Source organism: Eretmochelys imbricata, chromosome 1 (assembly GCF_965152235.1).
Source record: "Eretmochelys imbricata isolate rEreImb1 chromosome 1, rEreImb1.hap1, whole genome shotgun sequence".
NCBI lineage: Eukaryota > Metazoa > Chordata > Testudines > Cheloniidae > Eretmochelys > Eretmochelys imbricata.
In genome coordinates, this window is record NC_135572.1 from 225,486,314 (window position 1) to 225,500,183 (window position 13,870).

General features: G+C 47.8%; 1 protein-coding gene across 1 annotated transcript; it reads right to left on the bottom strand.

Annotated features, from left to right (window-relative positions):
- Positions 1-5,289: 5,289 nt before the first annotated feature.
- Positions 5,290-13,213, bottom strand: LOC144259210 (homeobox protein NANOG-like). The gene is made up of 4 exons (XM_077807394.1): positions 13,036-13,213; positions 8,434-8,708; positions 6,212-6,301; positions 5,290-5,652 (listed from the first exon to the last, which is right to left on the bottom strand). Exons 1-4 carry the CDS (start codon positions 13,211-13,213, stop codon positions 5,290-5,292), a joined length of 906 nt encoding a protein of 301 aa, XP_077663520.1.
- Between the last annotated feature and the right edge of the window lie 657 nt (positions 13,214-13,870).

A 13,870-nucleotide genomic window follows, 5' to 3' on the forward strand; every position in this document is an offset into this window, starting at 1 on the left:
GCCTATCCTTTTCCTTTCCCCCTCCCATTCTTCCTTCAGTTTCTCTTATCTGGCCTCTCAGTTCTTTAGGGCCCTGATCCTGACTCCTGAAATGTGTGGAGTCCCCCAGCTCCCACTGACTCCAGTGGAGGGGCTTGGCACCTTGCAGGATGGTTGGGGTCTCTCTCTCCTTCTCTTCTTTAAGAGGCACCTGTCTGTGTCTGACTCAAGAGGTGTGCTGCATGGCTCTGAAGTTGGCTTTCCTCATATTGACCCTGGCTGGCTCCAGGAAGAGGCTCTGTATGTGTATGGAAAGCCATGTTCATGCAGGGAAGTTTGTGAATGTTGGAATTGGAGATGATAGAGTCTGCACCAGTGAGTCCTTTCCCTACCCTAGTGTCCCCAGTACAGCAGTATCCCCTCTGTAGACTCTTTCCCAGGCTTGGTCCAGTCCATGTTTGAAATTAACTGATTTCAAATACAACACAGAATACAAAGTGTACAGTGCTCACTTTATAATATTACTTTTAATTGCAAATATTTGCACTGTAAAAAAATAAACAAAACCCAAGCATGGGGTTTTCCCTGGGTAAGATTCTTCTACCCTTCAGCAGACCCCTCATTGTTAGAAAATGTTCCTGATTATGCAACCTGAAATTCCTTTCCCCCCCCACCCCCTTTTGTGTGTTCCCTCCCTCCACCAGCCAACCTCCATAACATTTGAACATCTAATACATCCTTCAACAGGGAACACTCTCCAGCCCTGACCAGGGGCTAGATTTGGTCATCTAATCTTTAAAAAAATCTCAGATTTACTATGATTGTAAATAACTGCAATCCCTTTTTAATTAGGACCTGAATATCTACTAAACAGTGACAAGAGACTGCCCAGTCCTCAGTTGGTGCAAAGCAGCATAGCTTCATCGACATCACCATTTGCACCAGCTAAGCATCTGGACCACCACAGGGGTGAATGGAATTCAGATTCTAATTTCAATTCATTGTGTAATTAAGAGAAAGAGAGAAAGGAGATGGAGAAAGAGGAATAGAGGAAGGAAAAGGGGAGGGATGGAAAGATGGAGAAAGTACAATGTAAGCAAATGTGGTGGATTAGGTTAATATCCTAATCCAAGAAAATTACCTGTAGTGTTTACAAAGTGACTAACTGTGTCAGTCTGTTTAGGGTGTGCCCAAGTTTCATTCTAACTGCTCTCCCTCCACATCTCCCCTGCTCTACTCTGCTGGCAGGCTCCCAGCCCAACATGACCCTGGCTATGGCATTGCAAGTCATCAGCACTGTGAGAGCAACTGATGTCCTCAGGTATCCATCTGATTCTCTTATAGTAGTAGTAATAATAATATCTATACATGAAGGATCCCATAGCACTTCACAAATTACAACTACAGCACCCCTGGAATGAGGCCACTCTGCGGTGGAGGGTGGCAGCCAGGCAAAAATATTCTAGTTATTTCAAACCTGATGCTTAGATCACTTAACCTAGAAATTAGAGATGGTGGATGAGACCATTAGATCCTATCTATCCCATTCTCCCAGGGCCAGTGCAGGATTGCTCCCTACTGTTTCTTCTCCAATTCTAGTTTTAAGTGACTCTGTTAATGGGGCTTCCCTCACTTTCCTTGGGGAGACATTGCCACAGGCTAATTAGATTACTTATCTATTTCTGTATTTAAAGTGGGAGGCTGTCAGTTTCTCCTGGACTCAGTGTTTAAGCTTTGTGGGGAGGAGGGGGAAAGTGAGAGGTGGGAATTATAAAAACCAAACCCCAACTTGCTATAAATACAATTGTTTTAATAAATATCTTTTACATTTCAATAAAAACAGGTTTTAAAAAACTAAATTGTCCCCTGCAGTGCTGTGGAACTTAAGGTCATGCGCAACTTGCGGCTTGTGAAACTGACGCAAAAAAGGAAGTGAAACGGACTAGTTCCACTGTCCCAAGCCAAGTGCAAAAAAGTAAACAAACGACATCAGTGGTGAAAAATGAATGACATGTTAAAGATTTGTTTTGTTTGAATAGCAGGTGGTGTTGGTAGTAGTTTTTGTTGTTAATGTATGATTTTTATCTCAATGCTATCTTAACATCTGCACAAGGGCATTGTCCTACTTACATTTTTGATGCAAAGCAGATAATTGTTTGCTATCATGGATTGCTGGGTATATTTTTTTTCTTTTTTTTTATATGTTTTAAAAAAAGACTTTTTACTTGCAATGCAATTTAACTGGTGTTTTGTTACGCTGCGTCTGTTTTATCACTTTTTTTGTTTCTACCTAATGTTTTTTATAAACTCGTGTTTTACATTTGAATGGAAAAATAAACTGGATTTATTTTAATGGGGTGTCAATTCAGTGATGTAATAACTTCACTTTCATCCCAAAGGATGAAAAGAGCTTTATGGTGACAACTTCACCTACAGAGATGAGGAAAAAGCATTGAGTCTTGCCAACCCCAAGAGTTTAAATATCATGAGTTGGGGCTCCCAAAATCATGAGAATTTTCAAAAACCGTAAATGTTTGGGTGCTTTTTCTTTGCTGGCTTCCGAGCCTTTAGGTTGAATTCACTTCCTGTTTTCCAGCTTTTCTCTGCAACCATGAGGGCTAGAAACAAAACAAAGCTGGGTAATCTCTTGATACAAGAATGTTATGTTAATGGGACAAACAAAAATCAGATAAGAACATAACATCTTTCAGGAAGGTTGCAAAGTCACACTACTTTATTTCTTAAAATCCAGACTTTTAACACACACAACCCCAAAAAACAGACAAAGCAGCCTGTTCCCCAAAACGGGCATCATTCACCCCACCTTACTGTTGTCTGCAGGGTGCCGCTGAAAGTCCCAGCTCCTTCCTTACAGAAACCCCTTGCCTGCAAGCAGAACCAGGAAACCCTTTTTACAAATCAGTTATCGTTCTGAATATACCACAAAGAACTGGGAATAGTGCCCATTATTCACTTCAAGGTGAACGTGCTGATGCATTACGTGTGCTCCCCTGCTTTCCCATCTCCCCCTGTGCTCTGCTCCCCAGTTCAGACGTGCACTGTGGTGGTATGAGCGGGGAGGTTCTGTGCTTTGTCTCTCTGGTTTCTCTCCTCTGGCTCAACTTCAGCCCTGCAGCATTACAGGAATTGTCCTGCTTGCTCTGTACCATCATTGTCTCTCTTCACCTGGATGTCTGCAGATGCAGAGGCCTTGTAGCTAGACTGTAAAGTGTGGGCTCTAGAAGTGGAATGTAGAATCAGTTGCTTGGCAACCTTCAAGAGAACTGCAATTTGTGTTTTCATTTCCCTAAGCAAATTGAATGCTGGTCCATTAAGGTACCAGATAGGTGACAACCCAGGAGAACTGAAATCCTGTTCCTCCTCAGATACAATACAAGCAGGGCAAGCTTCCCTCCTCCCCCATCCCCACGCCTTCACCCCTCACATGACTCACCCCTGGGGCTGAGAATGGAACTCAGTCTTCACCCTTGCCGAGTGCTATAAATAGCAAACAATAATAATGGGCTAATTATAACTAGGGCCTTGGTGATTTTTGTGGGTTAGCCATTAAGAGTTTTTAGCAGGGTTACATGCTTTGCCTTTCTCGCCAAAGATCTCAAAGCGCTTTGCAAATATGGATGAATTGCACCTCAGAATATATGTGTGGTAAATAAGCATCATTCTCTCCATTTCACCAAATGGGAAACTAAGGCATGGGAGGGGTGAAATGACAAAGGCCTGACCTGAAGTTAGGTTGGCTTAACTACCTCGCTCAGGGCTGTGGAAAAAATGTCATGCACTGTGTGATGTAGTTAAACCAGTTCAAGCCCCACTGTAGGCACTAGCTTGGTGGAAGAATTCTTCTGTTGACCTAGCTATCACCTCTCAGAGAGGTGGATTTATTATTGCACCAGAAGAACCCCTTCCATCACTGTAGTGTCTTTGCTCCAGTTGCAGCGCTGCAGCTGTAGCATTTCTAGTGTAGACAAACCCTTAACAGAGGTTGCACAGCAATTGTGCTCTGGAGCCCACAACAAAGCCTGAGCCCATAAAACTAGAGAGCAGTGTGAACTGGATTTTCTGAGTCAGCTACCTCAATTAAAAGACAATTGCTGGAAAACCTGGTCAGGTGGCAGCTCTTGCTTGGAGCCCCATCCCCAGCTGTGGAGTGGAGATGGCAGAGGATGTCAGGGTTTTTTTGTTTGTTTTTTAAAGGCGTTAGCTCAATTGAGTTAGTTTAATTTGTAACCCATCTTCAAACATGTTAATCTGCATCTTAATGGAGCTTTTCAATCATGGTAGACTAATACAGTTAAGCAACACACCTTTTGCCCCTCGATAGTTCTCTTCTGGGGTAGTGCTAACAAGAACTCCCAGGCCAGTGGAGTTAACACCCCACTGAGATGAACAGGGCAGGTCATGCCTTTCAGAGCTATTGTTTTGGGTTTTTTAAATAAAGAGGCAAAAACCAACCCCTCCCTCCATGAAATGCTTATGTAAGTCACATGACCAGAAGCTAGTACTCTAGGTATGGAACCATGCTTCTTAAACTGGCCCCAGTGTCATCTAATATTGCTCAGAGCAGGCCTGCCCCGAAAATGGTACCAGCCACCAGTAGCATGGTTTCTAGCATTGCAAACTTCTGAACTGGTGTTAGCATTGGTGGGAAGCTCCTTACAGCACCACTGTAATACAAATCAGTACTAATGCAATGTTAGCCATGCTTTCTATTTCTTACATGGTGGTTCTGTGTTTTCACATATTGCAGTGTCCTGCAGTTTGTCCAATGTGTTAAATAAAGAGAAACAAATATTTTATGGGAGAAGAAAAATCACCTTTTATTTTATTTGCAATATTAAAAGCACCTTGGATCTCTAGACTTCATCAACACTAGACAAGGCAAGGTTTAGTGTAAACAGCCTAAATAGGGTCATAGATTTAAAGGCCAGAAGGGACTAATATGATCAACTAATCTGTCCTCCTGCATACCACAGGCCAGAGAATTTCACCTAGTGATTCTTGTAGCAAGCCCATATGTTGTGATGGAGCCAGATCATATCTTTTTAGAAAGATACCCAGTTTCACTGTAGGGTAAATGTATGGGTACACCTACATGTGTGTGCATGGATGTGTGTATTTATTTTGTTAGTAACTGCATGAGAGTTTGGGTGGGTGTGAGTGAGCCCATGTGTCTGAATGTAAGATAGGGACAGAGTTGTGTAATTACCCTAAGTAGAAGACAGCGTGAGAGATGCAGGGAAAGGAAGAGATTCAGTAACAATTGCTTTGGGCTCTCTGCATTAACCCTGCTTAGGGGTGGTACAGATGGTGGCCAGCAGTGCCCGGAAACGGTGCCACAGTGGCTGAGGCATGGTGGAAGCTATAGCCATCTCCTGTCTTTGCGCCAGTGTATTCCATGGTCCCAGGGAAGCCATGATAAAAGTCTACTTTGTGCTGGGCAATGAATCCCACTGTCTGCTGGACGCTACAGGTGGCCCCACCTTTGCCGAAGACCCCCCCCTCCTCATTGGCTAGGAATGCATATGGGTTCTGCCCTGCTGAGTAGTTCTGACGGGGGTTGCCCACAGCTTGGATGTTTCCAGCTGCGCTGATCGGATAGCTCTGGTGGAATTTGGGGTGCACTTCCAGGTACCCGCTGGGCTGGAACCCGGTCTGAAAGAGAGAACAGGAATCAAAACCAATTGCATCTCTACTGGCATTCACCGGGCTAAAATGTAGAAGGGCTATATCAATCCTTTTGCTTTCAGGCGTATCCACGGGACACGAGGAGGTGGGGAGGAACAAGAAGAAATGTACTTCATAGATCTGATATGAGGTGATATGGCAGATGTGAGGCCACTCTCACAACTGGGGCATGAGACCAGACTCACCGCTGGCTTGATCCAGTAGAACAGGAGGAGAGCTACTAACAAAAGCTGGACCATTGCCCTGCTTGGCTGGGGGACACCAAACTATCTACCATTTTTGCCTTAGGGCAGGAGGACCGTCAGTGGGCTAAACAGACCAGAACAGCAGAAGGCAGGCAGGATGGATCTTCGGCATGACTGGGGATGGCAGAGGCAGGTTACCAAACTAGCTGGACCATGGTACTGATCCAGTACAGCAGGAAATGGGATAGTAGAGGGAATATACCACTGGGCTGTGGGAGAAGGCAGGACACTGGGCTTTCTGGACCAATGGTCTTGGTCCCCTTTGTGTGGAATGCCCTTACCTGAGTGAGGCACTGAGCCCGCTCCGACCACAAGTTGTGCTTCTGGCATCTCTTTAGCTTCATCCTTCGGTTCTGGAACCAGGTCTTAACCTGCAGTGAGGGGTCAGAAGGTTCCCGGGGGAATGGATAGTCAGGGGGGAATATGGAATGGGCTAAGACATTTTTCACCTCTGACTCACCAATTACAATGAGACTCTTGGGTAAGGGGTGGAGTGACTGGAGGGCTCAGGGAATCAGGGAGTGGAGTATAAAGCATCTGAGTGGTTGCTGGTTAAAGTCTGGCCCCAGTTCAACATCAGATGCCTGTTTAGTGGCCTATGCAAATTGTGTCAGTGGATCTCTGTCCCCAGCACCTACATTGTCCACATTGTGCCCATCATTGTGACATTTAGGCGCATTACAGATGTGACAAATGAATGAGTGTGGCCAAAAACTGGCACAAATCAAACTCAACACGGTCTCTACAGTCCCACCCATAGAATGGATTAAATCCTTCCTGATTACAGGCCAAAATTAAGGAAATGTGTGTTTGCGGGGGTGCAGGGAGGGCAGAAGGCCTGCCCGGCATCCTATCAGTCCTCAAAATCAAGAGCCCTGACGGGGGCAGATTCCAAAGCGCACTCCCCCAGGGCTGTGTCTGCACTAATAGGGAGTGCTGCAAGGATGTTGATTGCAGCAAATAGCTGGTTGTCTCACTTGTCCTGTTTCTGACAAAACCGGTTTGGGGGGTGGGTAGGTGGGGTGTGTGTTTGTGTTTGTTATCCCAGTGCATCCTGGGATACCTGAGGCACCAAGCCCAGAGTGCCCAGCACTTTCATTAGGATAATCTCCATATGCACTGCCTTGTGGGATAGGGTTAGGAAGAATGGCTGAACCATAGCAGCTACAATGCTTGTGGCTTCTCATCCACTCTCGGGAGAGACCATTATAGACGGCACCAGTTCAGCTGGACCTGGGCTATCGATTTCATCTCAGGCATTGCAGCGGTGGCACAAGTGATGCTCATAAATCTGCAGGGATGGCAGTTGTGTGGGGGGCTTGCCGTACCTGCATGAGGCCTTGTGTCAAGCGCATTGCATGGGTGCGGGAAGACAGGTTGGTGGGAGGAGTTCAGCCCTGGGGAGAGCTCACAGCAGCGTCCCAGCTTACTGCAGGTGCTGCATGGGGGCACTGGGTGGGGGGGGGAGGAGGAAATTATTTGTGAACTAATCCATGCCAGGCCACTCAGCGCCTTATGGGGAAATTCACCAGTGCCTGGAACTGCACCCAGCAGAGGACTGGGAACTGATGCAGAGCATAAAGTGCAGGGAACTATGGTGACCCACTTACTGCTCAACCACACCACAGACCATGGCGTCACGGCGCTGCCAACTCCTGGCATTCAAAAATCACGAATCAGGCCCTGAAAATCATGAGAGTTGTGATTTTTTAAGCCAGATTTGAACAAAAGGTCTCTCTCTTGCTCGCTCCCTTTGCCTCCTGATGTTGGAGCCTTCAGAGGGTCACATTTTCAAGCTTTTCCCTGAAACCAGGAGATCTAGAAACTTTTTTTTTTAAAATAAATGAAAGCTGAGCTTCTCATGTTTTCGTGACTCAAGATCTTCAGGAAAATCAGCAACTACTGGCAGATTCACAGTAAAATCTCAGGAGTTGACAACACCGGCAGTAGCTGGCCCCCTCATCGTGAGTCTCAACAGAGGTGCCAAGGACTGACTGGGTTTTAGCACATTCCATCCATGGATGTGTCATTATCCCCATTTTACACATGGGGAAACTGAAGCACAGAGAAGGGACGTGACTTGCTCAAGGTCACCCAGCAGGCCAATGGCAGAGCTGAAAAAGAACCCAGGTCTCTTTGAGTCTGAGTCCAGTGTTTTATCCACTAGGCAACACTGTCTTCCTGCTGAAATTTTCCCTCCTGTCTTCCTGCTGAAATTTTCCCTCCAAGAAGGGTTTTTCTGGGGCAGGACTGAGGCACATTTGGGAGCGGGAGGGGGACAGTTATATGTGTGTGTATGGAGCTTGCTCTGTCACAGCCATGTCCTGTACTTGCTCTAAGGAAAAATATAGGACATAAATACTAATATTGTCATCTAGCACCTTTGCCACTGTTCTGTGCTAATCAACCCCCACCTTTATTCCACGACTCCTCTTGCAGTAAGTGACGTTCAGGTGCAGCCCAGCCATTACAAGGCAGACAACTCTATGCCCTCGCTATTCACCTGCTTGTAAGTGAGCCCCAGGACTGCAGCCAGTTCCCGGATCTGCTGGGGGCTGAGGTATTTCTGGCTCTGGAACCGCTGATGCAGGGTTTGCAGCTGCTCCTTGGAGAAGGCTGTACGGATCTTGGCCTTCTTCATCCCTCCCTCTCTTTCCTTCCCATTCTTCTGGGGCTTGGACGCAGGCTGGGGGGACGAGGATTCTGTCTTGGGGCTGGTGGCCGAATCTGGTGTGAAGTGGCTGAAATTCCCAGAGCTGGAGGAAGCAGGGGAGAGATCTAAAGACAAAGGGGATATATGCTGTAATGAACCCACATGTGTGTAAATACACACACACACACATGCAGAGCCCTCTGCTGGGTGAGATCAGAACTGCTTATCTGTGTGACATAGGCCATATACTGCTAGCAGCAAAGGAGATTCTCCTTTAGCGCAAGCTCTGAGGATCTGCACCTTTGTAGCAAAAGAATCTGATATGTATCCCTGATGCCAGTGTGAAGTTGCAAGTGGCCAGATTAAGCCTCACGGTGACACCCTGGATGGGCAAAAAGAACAGGAATACTTGTGGCACCTTAGAGACTAAAAAATTTATTTGAGCATAAGCTTTCGTGAGCTACAGTTACATCTGATGAAGTGAGCTGTAGCTCATGAAAGCTTATGCTCAAATAAATTTGTTAGTCCCTAAGGTGCCACAAGTCCTCCTGTTCTTTTTGCGAAAACAGACTAACACGGCTGCTACTCTGAAACCTGGATGGACAGTTCATCCCTACATCTCCAAATCCTCTATAGCTTGTCCTTTTGCAGAGCACTTTGGGACCTAGGGATGAAAAGCGCTATGTTAAGGTTGTCACTACACAGCCTAATCTGGCCACTAACTTGACACTGGCAGCCAGGATCGCTATCAAATCCTTTTGCTCCGACAGCACAGACGCTCAGCACTTGAGCTAAAGGAGAATCTGTTTGCTGTTAGTGGTACAGGGCCTCTGTCACATAGAGGAGCAGTTCTGCGCAGGACAAGCATAATTACACCCCTTTGACAGATGGACAAGCTGGGGTGCAGAGGTGAATCACTCGCCCATGGGCACACAGCAAATCTGTGCACTGGACTCTTGGGCTTAAGTCTGGTCATTTTTGAGGCTTGATTTGGGGTCCCCAGTCTGAGACACCTTAAAGGGGCCTGATGCTCAAAGCCCAGGTGTGCTCAGCACTCTCTGAAAATCAGGCCCCTTTAAGAGGTCTCAGGTTGGGCACCCAAAAATTGGGGCACTCAGCATGACCAGTCACAAGTGAAAGTTTAGGCTTTGATCCCTTAGTCCTGTGCTCCAGCCACTGGACCAAACTGTCTCTCACCAGTAGTGTTACTTTCTGCTCCTTCTACCCAAGGATCTCAATGCACTGCACAAACACTGGCAAATTAACCCTCCCCAACCCACTGTTGGGAGGGAGGTGGGTAGGTATTATCACCACCGATGTAAAGTGACAACCAGAACAACCCAGTGAGTCAGAGTCAGGACAAGAACGCAGGTTGCCGGACTCACAGCCACTGCTCTAACCACTAGGCTGCCGCTACCCTTTGCAAAGCACATGAGAACTAGAATAGAATATTGTGCTGATGAGAGTTTACAGGAGGAGAAAAGGCACAGACAGAGGACACAGAGACAGGTTGGGGAGCGCCACTCACTCCAGAGACAGTATTCAAGAGGATAGAGGAACCCACAAAGACCCTTCCAGCTTGTCCTGGGAAATATCCTAAGGGGGTCTCTGCCTGAAGGACAAAGCCAAGATTGAGATCTAAAGAAAAAGCTTCCTAAGCAATCTGGGCTGTTAGTCCAGACAAAAGCCGCCAACATGCAAAGCCATTGAGGCAGCATGAATAGGAAAATGTTAACAAGTGAGATTACACAGATAGCTCTCCACTAGGTGTCTGGCACGTGTGGATGCGGGCAGCAGTGGGGGCCAGGAAGGGTGTATTGGTTTGCAAGCCTGGCCAAATGCCCTTGGACAATTTCTTCCCTCTCCCTGACCCCCCCAACTTCTCACCTGTCTGCCCATAGGAAGAGGGGAGAGTTAACATCCACTTGTGGGGAGGACAGTTTCAGGGCCAATAAGGGAATTACCCCCTTAGATCTTTAGAGACCATCCTAACCCATCCTTGGTCCCAAGCACCTGCCCCAAAGAGTCTGAATCAAGAGGTACTTTGGGAAATTCTAATGCTCCATCTCCCCCATGTAAGCTACTGATCTCTTGTGCAGGTCACTGGCTCCTCCCTGCTACCAATCCCTCCCCAGCTGAGAGGAAAAATGGTTGTGTGGTTAAAAAAGACACTTGAAATTCAGTTGTGGGTTATATTCTGAGCAGAGCCCCAGGCTTGCGCTGTGTGACTTACATCTGGCACCTTGGGTAGTCATTTGCACCCATGTAAAACGCCACCAGCTGAGATGGAGGTTAAGGTTTTGCACAGGTGCAAATGGAGGTAATCACACCTACCCTCCTCGCAGGGGCGAGGGTACATTCATTGATGTCAGTGAAGTGCCCAGGGACTACAGGGAGCAGCGCCACAGAAAAGTCTAGAGATAATCGAACAGCTATAACATGCCCCAGCTAGCACTCTCTTTAGACCCCAGCCCTCTCCACTGCCAGCTCCAGCCCTGCCCAGCCATCGCCTTCCCCTGAGAATGCCAACCTACCTCCTCGTCCTTTCCCCAGACCCCCACCTCCACCAGCTATTCCAGCAGGCCCCACTCACCGAGTGCTGATTCCCCTCCCCACAGACATGTGCTCTCCATGTTACCTCCCTCTCTTTCTTGACCCCCTCTGCTTCTGCTTGACTTGCCTCCTAACTGCCGCTTCCTGGCCCTAAGAACTGAGAGTGGGGAGCCTGGGTTGTGAGGGCCCCCGGGGGGGAGGGGAGAGTGGGGCAGGTTCCTGGCTGTGGGGAGCTGGGTGGTGCAGGATAGGGAGAAGTTATGGCTGCAAGGAGGCAGGCTGCATAAGGAATGCTGGTCTGGGGTGGGGGTGGGGAAGGAGTCGGTGCTCATGTGGGGGTGGGGGGTGGGGAGAGCAGGGCAGGTTTACTACAGACCCATTGGGGAACTGGCCCATGTGAGACCTGCATACAAGGGTGGCTGGAGAGGGGCTGCAGGATGGTGAGTGGGGCTTGGGCTCTGCATGTCTGTGGGGGGGGATCTGTGAGTTTGCAGCAATGGTGAAGGTAGGTTAGGTGAGGAGGGTATGTCCAGGCGGTCAGTGGGACATGGGTGTGGGGTTAGAAGGGATTTCAGTCAGCTTGGAGAAAAGGCATAACTCCATTCAAAGAAAAACTCCCTAACTCCACACAGTAATAGACGCACCTCAGTACCTAGACTAGCATCTGCTACCCAACTCGCCTCCCAAGCCCTGACGGGGAACTAGCCAGTGACTCAAGGGTTAGGAGGACTAGGAGGAGGAACAGGAGAGTCAGCAAGAAGCATGAATGGCAGCTAAACAAACCCTCACACTAAAAACTGAGACAGGCCCAGGTCTTGACAGCTCTTCATCTCTGCAGACCTTTGAGTCCACATTCAAAGCTCTACATCCAAACCCTCCCCTGGGGTAGAGTGGGGGGAAACACCCAGCCTGCCTGACGTATTTGTGGCTCATGGAGCATAAAGAATCTAAGATTTCATTTAAAACAAAAGGTACGTCTCTAGTCCTTATGGTCAGGAAGTTAACCTACAAAATGAGAGCCCACTGTGTACTGATGTAACCCCTTGCCTGCAGATAGCCTGAAACAACAATGCTGATTTTTACAATGACTCAAGAGAGGTGTAATCCCCACCCCCAAATTCCCATTAATCTCACTGGGGCATTGACTCTAGAGTGTAAGGATAGCACTAGGCAAAGACCTGTCTGCATTAACTATTTCACTGATGAACATTTGAGCAGATGGGATGGGAAGGAGGTAGGAGTGAAGTCCATGGGGTGGGAATTGGGAGCTGCTGAATTGAAAGAAATGGAGAGAGAAGACAGGGAAAAACAGAAAGAGACAAGCAGAGAAAGGAAGACGGGGAAAGGAGAGAAACAGAGGGCAGAAGCAGTAGTGGATCCTAACAGGATTCCCCATCCTCCCACTGTGATACTGAATGAGACTTGAACAAGTATAACAATGATAATTACACATTCAGTCACTGTGTAAAGGCTGTCATCTTTGCAATGCCCCCATTGCCAGCACAGGGAGCTGTGCTGTGGGTGATGGGTGTACAGAACACTAAATGCATGCTCCGGCCCATGGACCAAACATGGATTTTGCCTCTCTCCATAAATATGACAGCTCTGGTTTAAGTGAGGCCTGATCATCCCCTGCCCCCCTTGGCCATTCGCCTGCCAGGATAAGGTGTTACAGATAGACAAGGATACTTTGCCTTTACAGTGCTTATACCTGAGGATCAAAAAATGTTTTGCAAGTCTGAATGAATTAGGCTCATATCCACATTTTATAAAGGGGAAAGAGAGGCACAAAGAGTGGAAGTGATTTTCCCAAGGTCACTCACTGAGTCAATGACAGATCTAGGATTGGCACCCAGGTGTCCTGAATCTCAGTCCTATGACTTAACTTTGATGGCTTACCTGAGTTCTGGCTTTCCTCCACTGGAAACTGGGCATCACCAGCTGCTTCTGCTCCCCTTCCCGGGCATGATATAGCAGGTTCTGTACCCCCTGCTGAGTTCCAGTAAAACTCCCCGTAGCCCATGCCAGTCCCACTTGGGTAAGGCTGGTAAGGGGGCACAGCCAAGTGAGCACTCATGTGGGTTTGGTTTGAAGGGGTGCTCCCCCCTGGGTGCTCCCCACCCCCACCTCCCAGTAGACAGCACCTCACTCAAGGACTGAAGCTCACCACCCAGGATGAGGGTGCCCTAGAAAGTCTACCTTTATAGCTAGCAGTTCCCTTCTAAGGAGTACAATATCCTGCATCAGCCAGGTCTTCAGTGCACATTGTCATGTTAAAGAGGGTTGATTGGTGGGGAGGGGACGGTGTGAGAGAAGGAGGGGGTGGGGGAGGAAAGTGACACATGGTGGCATCAGGATTAAAAAATGTCTCCCTGAATTCCTGGCATTCTACAGTCCACCCTTGCATGGGTCCATAGCCCAGGGAAGTCAAGGTAAAGCCTCCTACTGACTCCACTGGGTTCTGGCTCAAGCCCTACGTGTGTAAAAATCATCCCAGAAAGGAGGCCATAGAGGAGAAATGCTCACAGCCCCAGCCAACCCTCCTCCCTACTTCCAAATCCAAGGGCATTTGGTTCTGGAGGTGAACTTCACCCCTGGCCCACAGCTCTATAATGGGGCACACCGAAGCCCATTTCAAAGGGGTTTTGCAAGCAGAGGGCTTGATTCCCGGCTGTCCTGCAGTTTGTAGACACAATGACACCAGTGCAGGATAAAATGCTACCAAGGCAGAATG

Bases quoted from the DNA above. Each gene is read 5' to 3' on its own strand.
- LOC144259210 (XM_077807394.1), bottom strand. From the start codon at position 13,213: ATGAGTGCTCACTTGGCTGTGCCCCCTTACCAGCCTTACCCAAGTGGG. The intron at 6,302-8,433 runs GTGAATAGCGAG...CCCTCACTGCAG, and splicing joins TGGGGCTCACTTACAAGCAG to GTTAAGACCTGGTTCCAGAA. The intron at 5,653-6,211 runs GTAAGGGCATTC...TCTCTCTTTCAG, and splicing joins GGGCTCAGTGCCTCACTCAG to ACCGGGTTCCAGCCCAGCGG.